This window comes from Peromyscus leucopus, chromosome 11 (assembly GCF_004664715.2).
Source record: "Peromyscus leucopus breed LL Stock chromosome 11, UCI_PerLeu_2.1, whole genome shotgun sequence".
Taxonomy (NCBI): Eukaryota; Metazoa; Chordata; class Mammalia; order Rodentia; family Cricetidae; genus Peromyscus; species Peromyscus leucopus.
This window is the reverse complement of record NC_051072.1, coordinates 23,821,827-23,838,978: the sequence shown is the minus strand read 5'-3', so window position 1 is coordinate 23,838,978 and position 17,152 is coordinate 23,821,827. Positions and strand designations below refer to the sequence as shown.

The 17,152-nt window shown below is 40.7% G+C and overlaps 1 protein-coding gene across 1 annotated transcript in view; it reads left to right on the top strand.

Annotated features, from left to right (window-relative positions):
• Positions 1 to 11,929, top strand: part of Ranbp3l (RAN binding protein 3 like) — a 49,581-nt gene extending 37,652 nt beyond the window's left edge. Inside the window, exons 10-15 of the mRNA XM_028875611.2 lie at positions 3,181 to 3,283; positions 3,823 to 3,947; positions 5,325 to 5,445; positions 6,867 to 7,009; positions 9,181 to 9,361; positions 11,233 to 11,929. Of these exons, the coding sequence (XP_028731444.1) occupies positions 3,181 to 3,283; positions 3,823 to 3,947; positions 5,325 to 5,445; positions 6,867 to 7,009; positions 9,181 to 9,361; positions 11,233 to 11,276 (717 nt within the window). The 3' untranslated portion in view covers positions 11,277 to 11,929. The remainder of the gene's footprint in view (positions 1 to 3,180; positions 3,284 to 3,822; positions 3,948 to 5,324; positions 5,446 to 6,866; positions 7,010 to 9,180; positions 9,362 to 11,232) is intronic.
• Positions 11,930 to 17,152: the final 5,223 nt, after the last annotated feature.

The following is a 17,152-nucleotide window of genomic DNA, read 5'->3' as shown; positions in this document are numbered from 1 at the left end:
GCCTCTGCATGCCTGTGCACCATGGATGAACACACCTGTATAATCACATGTGCACATATACTATGCATGCACAATACACACACACACACACACACACACACACACACACACACACACAGAGAGAGAGAGAGAGAGAGAGAGAGAGAGAGAGAGAGAGAGAGAGAATGCCACAATGAAATGCATTATTTTGTACAATTAGCATATGCTAATAAAAATGAAAAGAAAAAAATTCTCAAAGCTAGTTGATTTCAGTATTTTTAGAGCTCTCCTAAGTCAGGTTCTTTTTTGGATCTTGCTTGTTGCAGACACACCTCAGGACTGTCCCTAATTCTAAAGTTAGCTCTGTTGCTTTTTAGCTTAAAGTACCCTTCTGTCACTGCCAAGAAGGCCAGGTCCACCTGGAGTGCAGGTCCAGGCCTCTCATTCTAGCACTGGGAGGCTGAGGTAGAAGGGTAGGCAGTTCGAGGCCAGCGAGCACTGAACAGTGAGACCATCTCAGACTGTCAAAAACCAAAACAAAACGATGGGCAACTCCACCAACAGCGGAGATAGTGACCCACATCTTTGGATCAGAACTAGAGTGCACCAAGCAAGCTCCAGGGCAAAGCCTGTGCAATACATTTATGCAGGTTTTTTTTTTCCCCTAAGTTTGACACTTGGGTAGTCATGGGCTCTGTAGGATGCCAGGCACAATTAAGATGCTTTCCATATTCACAAGATGCCCTTTAACATGCACTTAACCAACCACATACCATGTTCCTATGGTACACGAGGTCCTGAGTTCACATACTGATGACCTTGTTGCTTACATAGTTTTCACTCTTAGTTGCCTAAAGTAATTTTAGGCACATTTGGTTTGATTTCTACACAATAAGTGGACGTTGTCTGCAGAATGTAGACTTTTTAAAATGACATGAAAGCAGAGGGAGCACTGCTTTGAAAAACAGAGGGAGGAGGAAGGGGGCCAGTGGGAGGGGAGGAGTGTAGCTGGAGTTTTCTCCAGTCCTGCCTGGTCCACAGTCAGGACAAATCTCTCTCACCCGCCAGTCCCACAGCCACTTTGACCCAACCGAGTAAACACACAGAGACTTATATTGTTTAAACTGTTTGGCCTAATGGCTCAGGCTTCTAGCTATCCAGTTCTTACATCTTAAATTGATCCATTTCTATAAATCTATACCTTGCCACGTGGCTCCTGGCTTACCGGCATCTTCACATGCTGCTTGTAATGGCGGCGGCTGGCAGTGACTCCTCCTACCTTCCTGTTCTTTCTTTTCTCCTCTCTGTTAGTCCTGCCTATATTTCCTGCCTGGCCACTGGCCAATCAGTGTTTTATTTATTGACCAATCAGAGCATTTGACATACAGAACATCCCCCAGCAGAGGAGGAGGGATGGAGGAGAGTAAAGGGGCAAAAGACAATACAATATATGTATAAAGATGCCATAATGAGTCCTATTAGCTTGTATGCTTGTGTTAAGAAAGAGGAAAGTTGTTTCTCTCTCTCTTTCTCTCTCTCTCTCTCTCTCTCTCTCTCTCTCTCTCTCTCTCTCTCTCTGTGTGTGTGTTTTCTGTGTGTCAGGTATGTATGCATGTGTATGCACATGCCATGCATGTACATTTGGAGGCCACAGGCCCTTTCTTACTACTCTTCAATGTATTCCTGTGAGACTGGATCTCGCTGACCCTGCAGCTTACTGGACTAGGCTGGCTGCCGAGTTCCTGTCTCTATCTGCCTCTGATTCCCAGTGCTGGGGTTATATGCCCATGTGGCCATACTTAGCTTTATGTGTGGGCTGGTCATTTGTCCTGAAGTCTGTACAATAACCCTCATCACCCACTGAGCCATCTCCCAGCTCCCTTCGGGGAGCCGTTAAGTAAGATCTTGTATCATTAGGCCAGAAATGCTATGGGTGAGGTCAAGGGTCAAGCCATTCTAATGTACAGCTAGGTTTGGAATCCACCTGAGTAGTTATGCAAAGCTGAAGCAGACAATGCTCTAAGAGAGGCTTACAGTGTAGTAAGGGAGACAGAGAGAAACCCGTGAGAACAAACTGCAGTCGGGGCCACGGAGGTTTGGTGTGAGTTAACACTTGTCAATATGTCATACAGACATCTTTGATGCGGCTTTATAAAAAGGACTGGAGCTTCCCATTTCTCTCAGAGAGGATGTCCCAAGGATCCTGGAACAATCCACATAGTTTGTGTGTTTCCTCTAATTAATCTTGTGAGCCTATGGCCTTGTGATACGGGGGGCCAAAGTGCATTCCCGACTTGAGCTTTGAGAATGAGTCACTAATCTTGCCGAGCTGGCGTTTCTATTTCCTTAAACTGGAAATGATTCGTCTTTGCCTCGTTTCAGGGACTACACTGATCTCCCACTAGATGACACGGCAGAATCTTGGGTTCACAAAGGCACTGTTCCACGTCCACTGCTCTGCAAGGGGAGCACACACGGCCACGAGCAGCACAGTTGTTAATCTTTTCCATACAGGCTTTTATGGCATTAGATCTGCAGAGCCTTGGAAGTGACTGTTGGGGGGGCTAGAGATGGCTCAGCGGTAAAGGCAGCTGCCACCAAGCCTGGTGACCTGAGTCTGATCTCAGGGACCACGTGGTGAAAGAAGAAACCGGATTCCCGCAAATTGCTCTCTAACCTTCACACACGTGTCTTGGCATGCACATGCTACACACACACACACACACACACACACACACACACACACACACACACTGACTTGCAAACAGTCATGTCGGAGGAGTCATTAGGATTCCTTCTGTTCTCTGAGATATCTAGCAGAGTTTTCTTTTCCGGGAAGTAGACAGCAATAGCGAATCTCTGGGATCACTGAAAAACACCGAAAGTGAAGAGAACGGCCCTTTGGTCAGTCCGGTGGGGCACAGAGCCACAGCCGCCTGCTTCCCTGCTACTCCAGCTTTTCTTCTTTCTTTAAAACCAGACCCATCTGGGCAGGCTGGGATAAGCAGGTTCTAGTGTTTGAGGTTAGAACCAACGCTTCCTGACTGTAGCCCAGTCCTCTGTCAAGCGCAGAAGAGCCCGAAACAAAAACACAGTCGCCCTTTCTTGTGTGCTGTGTTGAAAAAGAAAATCTTTTGGTTTTTGGCTTATTGCAAATATCTAGGCATAAAGATTAAACAATATAAATTTTCCCCCACTTAGGGCACTCAAAGACTCACCCAGCCTCCACTTCAAAACCATTCATATGCCAAGGAAAAAACATTCAAATCTGTTCTGAAATTTCCTACTGCTGCTTCAGATCCAAGTAAGCATCGTTTCACTCGTAAATCGTCTAACTTCACCGTCTCCTATTGTTTTTATGTGTATGGCTGGTTTGCATGCATGTATGTCAGCGGACCACATGTGTGCCTGGTGCCTAAAAAGAGGCCAGAAGAGGACATCGGATCCTCTGGGAATGAGCAACCATCGTGTAGGTGCTGGGAACTGAAGCTGGGTCCTCTGGAATGGCAGCCAGTGCTCCTAACCACTGACCTACCTTTCCAGCCCCTGTTCTCCTATTTTTAATGACATTTACCTAATGTCCACACAATTTTAAAAGCCTACAATCCAGTATTTAAATTGTTTTGGGTAAGAATTAAAACATATAATTAGGTTTTAATATAGACTTTAAAATTATTGACTTAGTACTATGGAAGAGTAAATTAGGTGGTTTTTAACCTACTCAAACAGTTTGACTTTAAAATACAAGGTAAAAAGGTGTATTAACAAGGTTAGCACACAAGCTTCACGGCAGAGGAAACAAGGTCTTACCTATTTTTTCTTCCTGCTTTCTCTTTGGGACAGGCTCTATTAAAACTGTATCCCTAATTGAATCAGCGGCTGCTTTTTCCTCCAAACCATCACAAAAATGCTTGCTTGAGAAAATTGATGTCATAATAGGAGATGAAACGGAACATAATGTGCTAAAGGTTTGTATGCTATGTATCATATAGACTAAAAGTATTATATAGACTAAAGCCAACATCAGCAGAGACATCTTCAGAAATAGCTAGAAATAGAATTTCAGAAAGACTAAGTTGCTTGAATAAAAACTATTTGAGGCTTGTTAAACCTCATTGTTAAACTAAGGTAGTGTTATCTTCTTGAACTCTGTGTGTGTGTGTGTGTGTGTGTGTGTGTGTGTGTGTGTGTGTGTGTGTTTACAACCACTCATTCTAGTTCTCCAAGAAGAAAGAGGCAATGACTCTAAGTTTAGGATCTTCTTGCTTTAGCCCCCGTCTTCTGGGGCTTGTATAAACAGGCTAGGATTCTGTCTTCAAGTAACTTCAGACTTCCATTTTACACTTCTCATGTCTGTTCTCACAAGCAGTGCCATTACTATGATCAACTCTACTAATACTGAAAGGTGATTTGCTTTCAGATTAAGACAAAAAGCTTTTTTTGTTATTGTTTTTGTTTATTAAAGTGTAGACTTTTGCATTAATCAAGAACTACAGGTGTGTGCTGTATCTGATTTGGGGCTGAGTGGGGTCAGGTACCATCTGTAGTCTCACTGTTTAAAGGCACCAATCCCCCTTTGCCCTCCTCCCTCTTCTCCCACACTCTCTCCACTCCCCCTTATTTCCACTATGACCTAAGGATACTTCTATTCTATATAAGTGCATCTCAAGGCATAATTTTGGCCTAATTGAAGTAACTCCTAGGGGTCAGTCCCTGGTGCACTGCATTTTCATTCGAACGTACAGATGACTTCTTATGTATGGAAGTATTTAATAACTAGCAACCATTATATTACCACAAGGGACTCCATGCTATCATATTACAACTCTCCATCTCCGTGTGCTGTGTTTGAAATATTTTAGCATGCAAATCCATGATTCATTTATTTAGAATAACATTATGTGGCCAAAATAATATCAAGTTTAATGCAGAAGTTGGCATATAGAGACATATTAAGTAAGAAAGCAGCAAGTATACATGGTATCCTATAGTTTTAGAAAATGATGAAAACATGTATGTATTGGTACAAACATCTCTGAAAGAATAAATAAATTCTTTATTACTAGTGGCCACGCATTGCAGAAGTGGAAAATAGAGAGCAAGGGTTGGGAGCCCTTTTCAAAAGTTCACTCTATGCTGTTAGTTTCATATTTTTTTTGCAGTTTGAACTATTCAGAGATTGCATGTTCTTGCAAGTTAAATAAATCTCAAGTTCTAGTTCCTTCATCATGAACAGAGATGAATGTAGTACAAGACAAGCCAGATATAATAGTGTTAGGGCAGAAGGAAGAATTCAATCTGGAAAAGTTTCAATGCGTCTGACATTTTAAACAATTGTCATTTAGATCAACTGCAAGATATTTGTATTCACCAAGATCACACAATCCTGGACTGAAAGAGGCAGAGGGACTCTGAGGCTGAACGACATAGGGAGCAGTGGCTGCGGAAAACTGCAGTCAAGACTAAGTAAGGACGATGTTGTAAAGTAAGCCACGGTTCTCAGGGCGAAACGTCTCGTGGAGATGCACGCTGCTTTCTGTAGACGCATCATAAAACACACCAGTCAATCGGGTGATGGGAAACAATACTTCTAACATACTCTAGGGGATTGCCATTTTATATTTTTGGTTGTGAGCCTAGCCTTTAGTGGCTGAGCCACCTCTCCAGCCCGGGGATTGCCATTTTAAGGACGTTCCCTATCAGACAGCACGGGTTCCAACTTTTCCTCCACCACTGACTAGCAACCCCAAAGAAATGGCTTTGACTCTACGAATTCAAACGTGAATAGCTGTAGTCTGTGGCCTTTTCAGTGTTGGTGAGAATTCACTGAGATGCTATAACTCAATGGTTTTTGAGCAACTCTGAAAATCTGATGAGATGCTGTGTGGTAAGCGGCTGTGCCAAAGCTAAGCACACACCTCAATAGTGATGTCATTAGTATCGGAAGGGGTTTAAAGCAAATAGCTTTGCAACGTTTAAAGTTTCAGGAAAAGAAACAGCTGACACGTTATGTATCCTTGCATCCAAACACAGTGTGGAGCTGGGATGAAGGGTCACTTTCTGAGGAGACAAGTGTGTAACTATTGCGTCCTGCAGCAAGGGGGTGATGAGAAGCTGGGGAAAGATTTCAGATGTTTCCATGCATTCAAATGGGCACACTGGACTTTGTTCAGGGGCCCAAACTGCACCTGAGCAAGGGCAGAGGGCTGGTGCGGTGAACTCTCTTGCCAGATGGTTCTGAGAAGTCAAAGTCTTGAAGGAAACTACCCACAGGATCTGGATCTGGGGCGTATGAGGACCTGTTGAGTTTCAAATGTCAAGCTCAAACAATGTAAAGGGATAGAATTAAACCAGAACAGCCAGTGTTGCCTCGGTGGCATTATTTGGCAACCTGTTTTTCCATTACGAAGCTGAGAACCCTTTACTGTTTAGTGTTCTCTCTATTGGTTGAGCTGTAATTGATCTGATTCAACATTTTGAACACTTAAACATTGTTTGTTCTTTTTTTCATTGTAAACATTCCTTAGATAATCTTCATGTCACCAGGTCTTCAAAGAAGCCCTTTAAGTTTAATCATTTAAAAATTCTAGAAAAAATAGAATTCTAACACTGAAACTAAAGTAAGTTATTAGATCAACTCTCTCTAACGTAAGACTCAATTTTATATTTTTGGTTGTGAGCCTAGCCTTTAACGGCTGAGCTATCTCTCCAGCCCAAGACTCAATTTTAAAACCGAGTTATAGTCTAGCTAAATGACCACTCACCAGTGAAAGAAAACACAGCTTGAAAAACAACCGTGGGATTAACTCCTCCTTCAGAGACGTTTATCTTTTTCTCAGGTTAAGGCATCATGAACTCTAATCTGACTTGTTATCTTCTCATCACAGTCATGCACAACCAAGGCAATCTGAGGCTGGTCCTCAACAGCAGACTCTGGACTCAAATGAAGGTTCAAAGAGCAAATCACAAAAACCTGCAAATCACTGCGACTGATTTAGAAGGCAATGGTATAAAGGTATTTTTAATTCAGGTAAGTTACAGATCTCAGTGATGAGGGGGTCAGCCTACTAATACAATAATTAGCTTCTTGAAACTCCTAATTCCTTTTTGCATTTTTGCTCTAATCATCTGCATGACTGGCAAAGAAATCAGCCGCTCACTATGGTTATTGACAGTGTAATGTGGCCTAACATCTATTTAAACTGACACCAAAGTCAATATGAATCAGGTGGTCCTCATTCTAAGACATTCAGATGTTACTACCTATCATTCCCTTTACTACTGCAATCATGTCAATAAGCTTATGAGTTCCCAGCGACGACATTGTCAAAATGGCTCCTAGGAGGTCAGCAGAATCTTAACCTGCCACTTAACGCCGTTACCCAGATAGAGGAGGCTTTGTGAGCAAAGCAAAGGAGCCAGTGAGGAATGGAAAAGCACAGGGCCAGCATGTTACAACCAGTCCAACAGCAAATTCCAATTCTGAACATGAGAAAATCTCCTGGGAAACGGATGGAAGCACAGTCGGGCTGTTCCCTGCAGCAGGAATGCCTGACCTCAAATACAAGATACAGATACAAGAGAGCTGCCCCAAACAAAGCCTTCTTCCCGCCACCCCCAGCTTCTGGGTTTTTCCATAGTCTGAGACCTGGAGGACTTGAAAAGATATGAGTACACAAACGATATTGGAGTAGTTAATAAGTGGATAGACTTCTACTAAATAACCAAGAAAAACTTGGTATGTGACAAAACTCCCAAATTTTATTAACTTGAAGTGCTTTGTCAGGGGTAAGTGACCTTTAGGGTATTAAAGTGTTAGGAAAAGTTCAATCAGCAGCAATACCAAAACAAACAAACAAGCAAACAAACAAACCAAAAAACAAGAAGCAAAAGAACAACAAAACCCCCCAAACAAACAAAAAACAACAACAAAAACCTAAGAGTAAGATGATAACTCCTCTTTATCATTTAAGGACATAATACTCCACCCCACTGGCTTTTAAATTGTGGTACATTCACAAGTGACCAACAAAGGAAATACAATACAGACCATCTGTTGTGATCACTATCAACATTTTAGTCTTACACAAATAGGTTAAGCATCCCAGATTTAAAAATTTGAAATCCAAAATGCTCCCAACTCTAACATTTTTTGAGTTTCAACATGGGAATTTCCACATCTTTGTATGATTGGGTCCCAGCCAACACCCAGGCACACTAAAATATTGTAAAAAATTTCCTATAGGCTATGTATAGATGAAGCATAAATACATTCTTTGGTTAGATTTGGGCTACATCCACAAAAGATCTTATTATGTATGTGTAAATATTACAAAATCAGGAAAAGCTAAATGTGTACATATCCATACGTATGTGCCATTGTACAAGTATAATACCTCCAAATCACTTAGCTTTCATTAAACTGACTTACATGCAAAATGAAGGCAACAATAATGTACTTTATAAAACTGCTGAGATTAAACAGTTAAAATGATGACAAAACATTAATTTTTTAATGTAAATGAGTGCTTTACGGTTGTAACGTAGACATGTCCCTTTCTTTTTCTCAGCCACAGGTTTCTCTTTTGTAAAGGGAAGAGGGATGAGTATATGTGTTCTACTCGTTTTTGCTAATGTAGATGAATACAAACACAACGGCCAATGCTGTACCAGTATTCAGCTACGCGGCCAGCATTTTTATTTTATTGACAACCAACACTTAGCCTGGAGAAGTTTTGAGAAGTGTGATGTCTGAAAATGTCACCGATTCCTCGGGAGCTTTGCTTCTCCACAAAGCTGTGTGCGTCGGAGGGTGGAGAAGCGAAGTGATGGGAAGAAGCTGTCTAGGTCTAGTAGACCTAGACTTTCCTCTAGGTCTACGCTGTTCTACAGCAGAAGGTAGCAAAGTAGAATCATCTTAACGGTTTCACTTCAAACAGGATTCTTAAATTACAAAATTGCACTTGCTTAATTTAAAAAATGTATGGATTGAGATCTCATAACATTACCTCACTTTGGGATACAATTTGGTGTAAAATGAATCAGCTTTACTTTTGAACATGTTGGGCTACTGGCATTTATTTACTTTCTAGATTTATGTAGTACAATTCCTTCCTTTATAAACAGTGAGAGAGAAAGAGGTAAACATGGCTACATTTATCCATTACTTATAGTCTTAACCACTTAACTTTTCTCACAAAGGCCAGTGCCAAAGACATAGGCTATCTGTACGCAGCAATACATCACCGTCTTGTTGCCCTTCGAAGCCTCAGGAAGCAGGCTGAGGGTGATCCAGCTGAAAGCCCGTCGGACACAGTCCTCCAGCAGTTCAGCTGTGATGAGGATGAGGATGACTTCATACAAGTCACTAAAAATGGATCAGGTAAATAATTCTTGTTAGGTCAGAAGCCTAAAAGCAGTATCGCAATCATAGTCCAGAATACTGAATAGGCCTTTGGGTCATAAAAATGGTTGCTTTAAGTGAGTGGTGGTAGGAGCCTGGCTGTTTGTAGGTTGGAAACGTCTTCTATGAAGGGCCTTCAAGTCGGCCTCCCTGTGACCAAATGACCCTTAGGTCATTTGCCTATAAATTCCATAAAAGACTCGATTCACAATTTAAAGTATTACATTGCCATCTTGAAAGTAACCACTACTGACTCATTTTCTCATGTTCCAGTCTATTACTGGCTATAAGTAGAGGAAATAGAAATGTATGCCATAGGGATCCAGGTAAATCTAGTTTTAAGTCCTGAACATCATATTTATTCCTACTTTGGAATTTGACTGCTTAGAAAAACACCTAAATGGTATTAAGTATTATCCTGCAAGGTCCTTCTTTGACTAGGGCAAAAATGACTACTTTTTCAAATTGGGTCAGGATTCACAAATGAACTGAGGCTGAAACAGAACCGGCAGTAAAATGATTTTTAGATTTTACTGTTTGTCCCGCTGTGTAGATTTAAAAGTGACACCCTGATATCATTATTGGCGGCGAGCGCGTGCGCGCGTGGGGGGGGGGGGGGGGAGTGTGATAGTGCCAGCTGTGTTCTGTGGATGTGGCTATTCTAACAGAGTCATCTAGTAAGCACAGCTGTGTTCTGTGGATGTGGCTATTCTAACAGAGTCATCTAGTCACTTTTAGTGACAGCTTCACTTACCCCAAATTCTGTCTATGGGGACTTGACAATATAAAATGATAATGTGTGAGCATTTCCCACTTTCAATCATTTTAAAATCTTAAAGCTGCTTTAATCATACAGAATCTTAAAAAATGATCAAAGAACATATAAAACAGGATGGAAGGCTTTGCTTTTAACATTAAAATTACAATTAAAAGGAAAATTCTACCATGTGGGCAGATTAGGTTGCTTGACTCAATGAGCCAGAGAACTACACAAGTATGGTTTTCTACTTTACACAAATCTATTGAGCAAAAGGTTTATGGTTCTCCAAATTAAAAGAAACGAATAAGTAAATTATCTTTCATATTACTGTTTGAATTGTCCACAATAAAATGGATTCTATTAGAAAATGTCAACTTAGAGATGAAATGGCAAAATTTAATCAATGAGACACAGTAATGAAACTTTTTAAGAAAGGGTTGATATGCAACCATCTTCCTGTTAAATGAATGGAAAGAATATAAGGCAACTGTCAATCACAGGCCCCTCCTTCTGCTCTTGTTTCCCACACAGCACCTTCCTCAGGAAGTTATGGAAATCATAAAATGCCTGTTTGGACTTTGTGGCCCATGAATTAAATAACGTTTTGTCAGAAAATATCATCTTTAAAATTATTAGGGACATTGTTGTTATGACGGCTCAGCAGAGAAAGCATGTGTCAAGAAAACCTCAGTTTGAGCCCCAGAACCCACATAAAGGTGGAAGGAGATACCCAATATCACACAGTTATCCTCTGGCCTCCATACACATGCCTTAGCACACGTGTGCTCCCCCATCTCACACACACACACACACACACACACACACACACACACACACACACGATAATGGTGATGATAAACCCAAAGACTGCAAAAAAAAAAAAAAAAGAGTACACACGTGCTAAAACGAACCACACTTGATATAGGGTGGGAGTGGAAATTATTATCAATATTTTCTAACATTATTTAAACATATATAAAACATACTTTTATCTTTCATTTCCTTATCACTAAGCTATTCATGTTTATCTGTATTTGATATTAAGTCTAAATATGATGTTATGTAATGACATACTTTACATTTACCACAGATCCTTCAAGATGGAACCACAGACAGTCAGTTGTCTGTTCATAGCACTCTCGATTGTGAACATGACATCTACAGAAACTGGTCACTCTACTGAAATGCCAGACTGTCTTGAAGATTCTACACATACTTTGAAGAGGTTTTTTTTTTTTTTAAATTAAAGAAATACAACTTCTTGTAATTAAAAGTTATGTTTTACTTTAAATTTTGATTATTGTGGATAGAATTTAAGAAATGAACTTCAGAAGATAAAAATTCATCATTTTGTGGATTAATCTAGAATAGGATTTGATAACTAATTTGGACTATTCATCATGTTGATGGATATAATAATTAAAAGTACAAGTTGTTCATTTTTGATAAATATCTCACTAAAGTATTTTAGTCATACACTGTCTGGCTATAGGAAAAATATTTTACTAAATTTACAGCCATATCTTTAAAAATATTATAACTGCAAGGCATTTCATTAAATCATGTTTATCTTCTGAGAAATGTATATTATACTTATACTTTGAGTTTCCTAATACATATATTCAAGTAGAAATTCTTTTACAAAAGTGTCCATTTTTGGACTTATATCCATTGCATCTTATGTATTATGCTCACAGTCAGCCCACAAATGTTGGGGAATAATTGAACAAAATGTAATATATTATGTATGTGTCAAAAATACAAAAGCCAAATATCAATGTGCTTTATTTATGTGTTTGTCATTAATAGTCTAGTAGGTGTGGCTACGCAGAAGCCCTTTTATAGCAAATGTATCATATATAGCCAATGACTCTCAAATTCCCTCATTTTGGTATAGTAATTTCAATAATTTTTTAGCAGATATGCTTATTCCCTTTTGATATTTCAGAGATACTTTATGACTCACATATGAATATCGGTCTCAGTACTTAGGGCCATATTTTATTTTGTTAGTATCCCATGATGGGATAAAGATTCAGGATCCTAAAAAGTTTCCGAATGCGTTCTGAACCCTGAAATACTTGTAACGAGGGTGTAATTTCACAAATTGCTACACTGAAGAAAATATTCTTTGGAAGTATACATCTGAATATATATTTTAAAAGTTAACATTGCTTAACTGCCTTCATAAATACAAGAGCATTGCATGTACATATTTATTAACCAAACCTCTGCTCACATCTCAGAGTTTAGCATACGGCAGCTGAATAAGCTCTTTTAGAGTAGGATTTAAGTAATATGTTCAGAAGAAAAGAGACAAGGAATACTGAAGAGAAAGAGACAGTATCAGAGGAAGGAGTTAATACAGGTAATTAAGATTACTTCTTTCTCCTCTACCATCGTTCCTGAAAGTAACTCTGGTGCAGAACACACTCAGTGGATAATTCTTACTAGGAACATAACATAATCAGGAGGCAGCACTGGTTCACCTATAAGACCCTAACTTTGTGGGAACGCTGTATTTATAGGATAATTGTTAAAGTAAAGCAGAGAACAGAATCTTCCTTCATTTCTTGGCATGTTTCTTCTTGTTCCAAAACTGGAATGAAAACGAAGCAATATTTTTTCCCAGGTCCCAACTGTTTTAATATAGTTAAATCTACTCTGATTTTCTTTGGTCTTCTGTGCAGATATGGTAAAGGAGAAACAGACTTACTTGTGGCCTATGCAGAAATGCTAGGAGACCCCCAAGTAGGTTAGAATGTTAGCAAGGCAGAGGCAGTGAAAACTTCAGGATCATGAAACGATGACAAAGAGCAGAAACATGAAAAGAAACATCATCTAGTCTCTCTCTGCTTTTCTAAAACCTTTATCTCCTTTCAATTGGAAATAATAAATTATACAATAATACCTTTTTCTTAAGTTATTCAGACAGGTGATTGCTAATCCTACATCCTGGATTTCCATATGAGCTATTTTTATTAAGATCTGATTAACTAGTCTCCAAATATATCACATATGTATCTAATTTTATATTGAGTTACATATCTTAAATTAAGATAATCTAATCATCTCTTTCAATAGTATTTACTTCAATTGCTTAGCTTAATAATGAATTATTAAAATGTTTTCTGTTACAAAATATTATTTTACATCCTTTATTAGTTACTTTTAGTTGCTGTGATAAGGTATCAAAACCAAGGGGGCTCACAGAAGGGAGATTTATTTGGGTTTACAGCTCCAGAGGGAGAATCCATATGGTGGGGAAGCAGTGCACAGGGAGCCAGAGCAGGAAGCTGAGATCACTTCTTCACCCACCTGCAGAAAGTAGAATGAACCAGAATGGGACCAGGCTATCCACTCTCAAAGCCCAACTCCCAGTGCAACCAACCACAGACTAAGTGTTCAAATATTTGAACCTACTGGGGACATTGCTCATTCAAACTCCCACACACATCCATTATTACCAAAGTAAGGTGCCCTTCATCCCCAATGAAAACTATCTATGCAAGTACTAGAATATATGAATGTTATAAAGAGGGGTATGGATCTTTTACAGAGTCACATGTACCTGAGTGTTATAGAGATTGGAAAGAGTACATTGTAAGGTATCTGGAAACCTCCAAACTGAAGATACCAGTGACATACAATGCTTCCATAAAATGTTAGGAACAGTAATATTTGCTTTAGACGTGGCTAACATGTAGTTGCTTGGATCATTCATTAGGAAACCACAGCCGGGCATGGCAACACACACCTTTAATCCTAGCACTTGGTAGGCAGAGGCAAGTGGATCTCTGTGAGTTCGAGGCCAACCTGGTTTACAAAGCAAGTTCCAGGACAGCCAGGATTGTCATACAGAGAAACCCTGTCTCGAAAAACCAAAACCAAAACTAAAACCTAAAAGAGAAAGAAAGAAAAAAATAGGAAGAAAGAAAACCGCATTGGCTTTGCCATGCTAAACCACTAGGATTAGAATTTGAAATTCAGTACCTTTAAATTTTCCTTTTTGTCTGAGAGGATGTGAAGCTGATACCCTGTCTAATGAATGCCAGGGGTTTTGTGTCAGATCATACCTCTCATATATACTTTATTATACTGATTGATTTTTCTAAACTGTCAGACTTGTAGTTATCAAACTGAAATATAAGAGCATATTAGAACTTCTAAGACAGTATTGTAAACTGTAGTAATGGTAGAACCATTGAAATGATTGATGGTTTAGCCTTATTAAGGTCTTGGTGGCTTGATAGGATATTCCTAGAACTTCTTAATTTCTACCTATCTAGTGGATAAAAACCATTTCACTCCAACCTTAATTTGTGTCTTTCTGATTTGTGATATGACTGAACATCTCTTCAGGTTTATTTACTGCCTGTGTTTCTTTTGAGAAAATTTTGATGATTTTGCAAAGCTAATTATGCCACCGGGTCTTTTTTGTTGCTTACTAACATGTATAGCAGGAAAGCCAAGGTCCTTGGCATGGATATAACACTTTCCTCCGTCTGTATCTGCAGTAATGGCTCCCAGTGTTGCCTGCTGCTCACAATTCACTAGAAATTCGGAATTACCGCTTCACTGGGTCTCTACACATTTGTTTATACTATTTCCTCTGTAGAACTCCCTCCTCATTCTTGATGACACTAATGTTTTACTAAGTGTCAGTTCAAGACATTTCCAGGATTTTCCCTAACTCTTATGCTGAATTAAAACCTGCTCCTCTGAATTCTTAGACACACTCTGTAGAATTCTATCATTGTACACTCTTTAGGCTCCTAAAGAACAAAACTATTAATTATTTGATTTCTAGCAACCAGTAGGTCATTCTATTCCAATATAATTTAGTGACCACTGATACTTGTTGTATATTTGAACTGAAGAGACATCCTACAGTAAGCTACAAATAAGGATTTGAAGTTCGGGAGAATGGTATGAGCTAAAGATGGTGGAAATAGCTGAAGTCTTTTAAGGCAAAGGGGGCTAATATTTGCAGGGTCTAATTTATAGTGGACATAGGTTAGGCATTTATTCATTTATGTACAACTTTACAGGTAGCTGCTGTTTTATAGATGAAGAAATAGGTTCAGAAAGGTTAAGCAACCAGTCCAAGGTTCACAAAACAAATACACACTAGAGCTGGGATTTGAATCAGTCTGTGAAGGCCCAAACACTTCATTACACACAGTAGATGAAGGGACCAAGGAAAACGGAGTGGGGGGAGCAAATGGAAGGAAGACCGCTAGAAGAGTCGATGGTAGGAGCTACATCCCAGAGATGGGTCTAGGAAGAATCCAAGACGGGGAACTGAGAGGTGAAGGAAACACCATTAGGGACTGGTGTGCTGAGAAACAACAGCCAAGTACTCCAGAAAGAATAGAGCCGGTTCAGCGCTTCATATAACCGAGTGATTTAAGGACTACATGGTATCCTCTGAGTTTCAATCTGGCCATCTGGTTAACTCTGGAAATAAGAAAGAGTAGTGAAGAAAGCACAGGGAAAAAATGATAAAAGGTTGGTGGTTCCCTCAACGATGGGTTAGAAATGTAAGCCAACTAAGAGCCGCCCCCCCCCCCCCCGCCCCGCCCCCTATTCCCACCCTGTTCTCCACCAAAAAAAGAAAAGGTTGGCAGCATTTGATGACTGATGAACAGGTCATTCTGTCCGGAATCGATATGCAAAGGGGAGAGAGGGAACAAGTAAACCATTGGGGCTTAGGAGGCTCTTCTCATTCTTTGAAGTTTCAAATGTCATAGACATGGGTATGCCTAAGAACTTGAGCGGAAAATCCAGCTGGGGGAGAGAATTCGAGATACATCTGAGAGGATGGCTTAATGAAGCAACGCTGAGGAAGAGGCAGAAGAAAGGATCCAAAGTAAGGTTTGACAAGGATAGCCCATTGGGGTGTTCCTAGCCGGAAGTGGGAGTTAATCTTCTGGGAAGTGGAGAGAAAATAATAGGTCTGACATTACAGAGGCATCCGAGTCTCCTTAGTATGAAACAGCGTGCCTGGAATCCAGAAACCACTTTCTGGGGGTGCCAGGACTGCAAAGGAGAGGGCAACAGCAAGGACCTCAGAGGCAGGTGCCACGTACTAGGATGTGTGTGCACTGTCGTAGGACTTTCCCTTCAGAGTAACTTTCCCTTCTATTCGCAATATTCTTACGTCAGCCTAGATCTCTCTGGTTGTGTAACTGTCCCCACAGACCCTGACAGTCTCCCTTGCTCTGGCTTCCAAGACTACCCAACATTCCAAAGCCAGATCAATAGTCATCAAACACTGCTTTGAACTTGCTTCTTTGTGGGCCGCCTACAGAATAAAGTGCAAAGTGCGAGCATTTTAGCCTTTCAGTCTGGCCCTACCCTGTTTTCCAACCGAAATCTTTCTGTCTACTAGGGACACGCACCACTAGGCAAGACTCCTTCCCTCCTTACCCTCCACGTTTCTCACTGACAGCACAGTCTGTCTAGGCTGCTGGTTTGGCGATCAAGAAGGACCAGGAGCCTTAGATCTCTGAGCTCGTGTTAATGCTCTGTGATCCTTCTCGCTATCTGTAATTCCTAATAAAGGGCTCGGCATCTCCTTTAGGCATTGGGCCCCCGCCAACTTCGCCGCTTGGTGCGAGGTCAGTGTCCTCAGCTCTCACCGCAGCGATGGACACACCGGCTATTCAGCAGACACTGGTTAAAATTCACCCAAGACGAGCACGGGGCCAGGAAACTCGGCAAAAATGAAAGCACCGAGGTGGAGATGCTCAAGGACCTCTCTTTCCCGCCAGGCGCTCAAAACTCCGCCTGCACCCCCTAAGGCCGCCTCAGACCGGTTCCAGCTGGATTTCTTCGGGCAGCTCAAACGCCAAATAGAATTCCTGCCCTTTTCCAGACGCAACCAATCCCGGCAGCCCCATAGGGCTCCCAAAGCTCCCCGAACTCTGATTAGCTGATCGGGCTGGCCTGGGGGCGGGCGCAGAGCGGACTAGAGGGTGGAGAGGGAGGTGGGGCCGGGCCGAGAG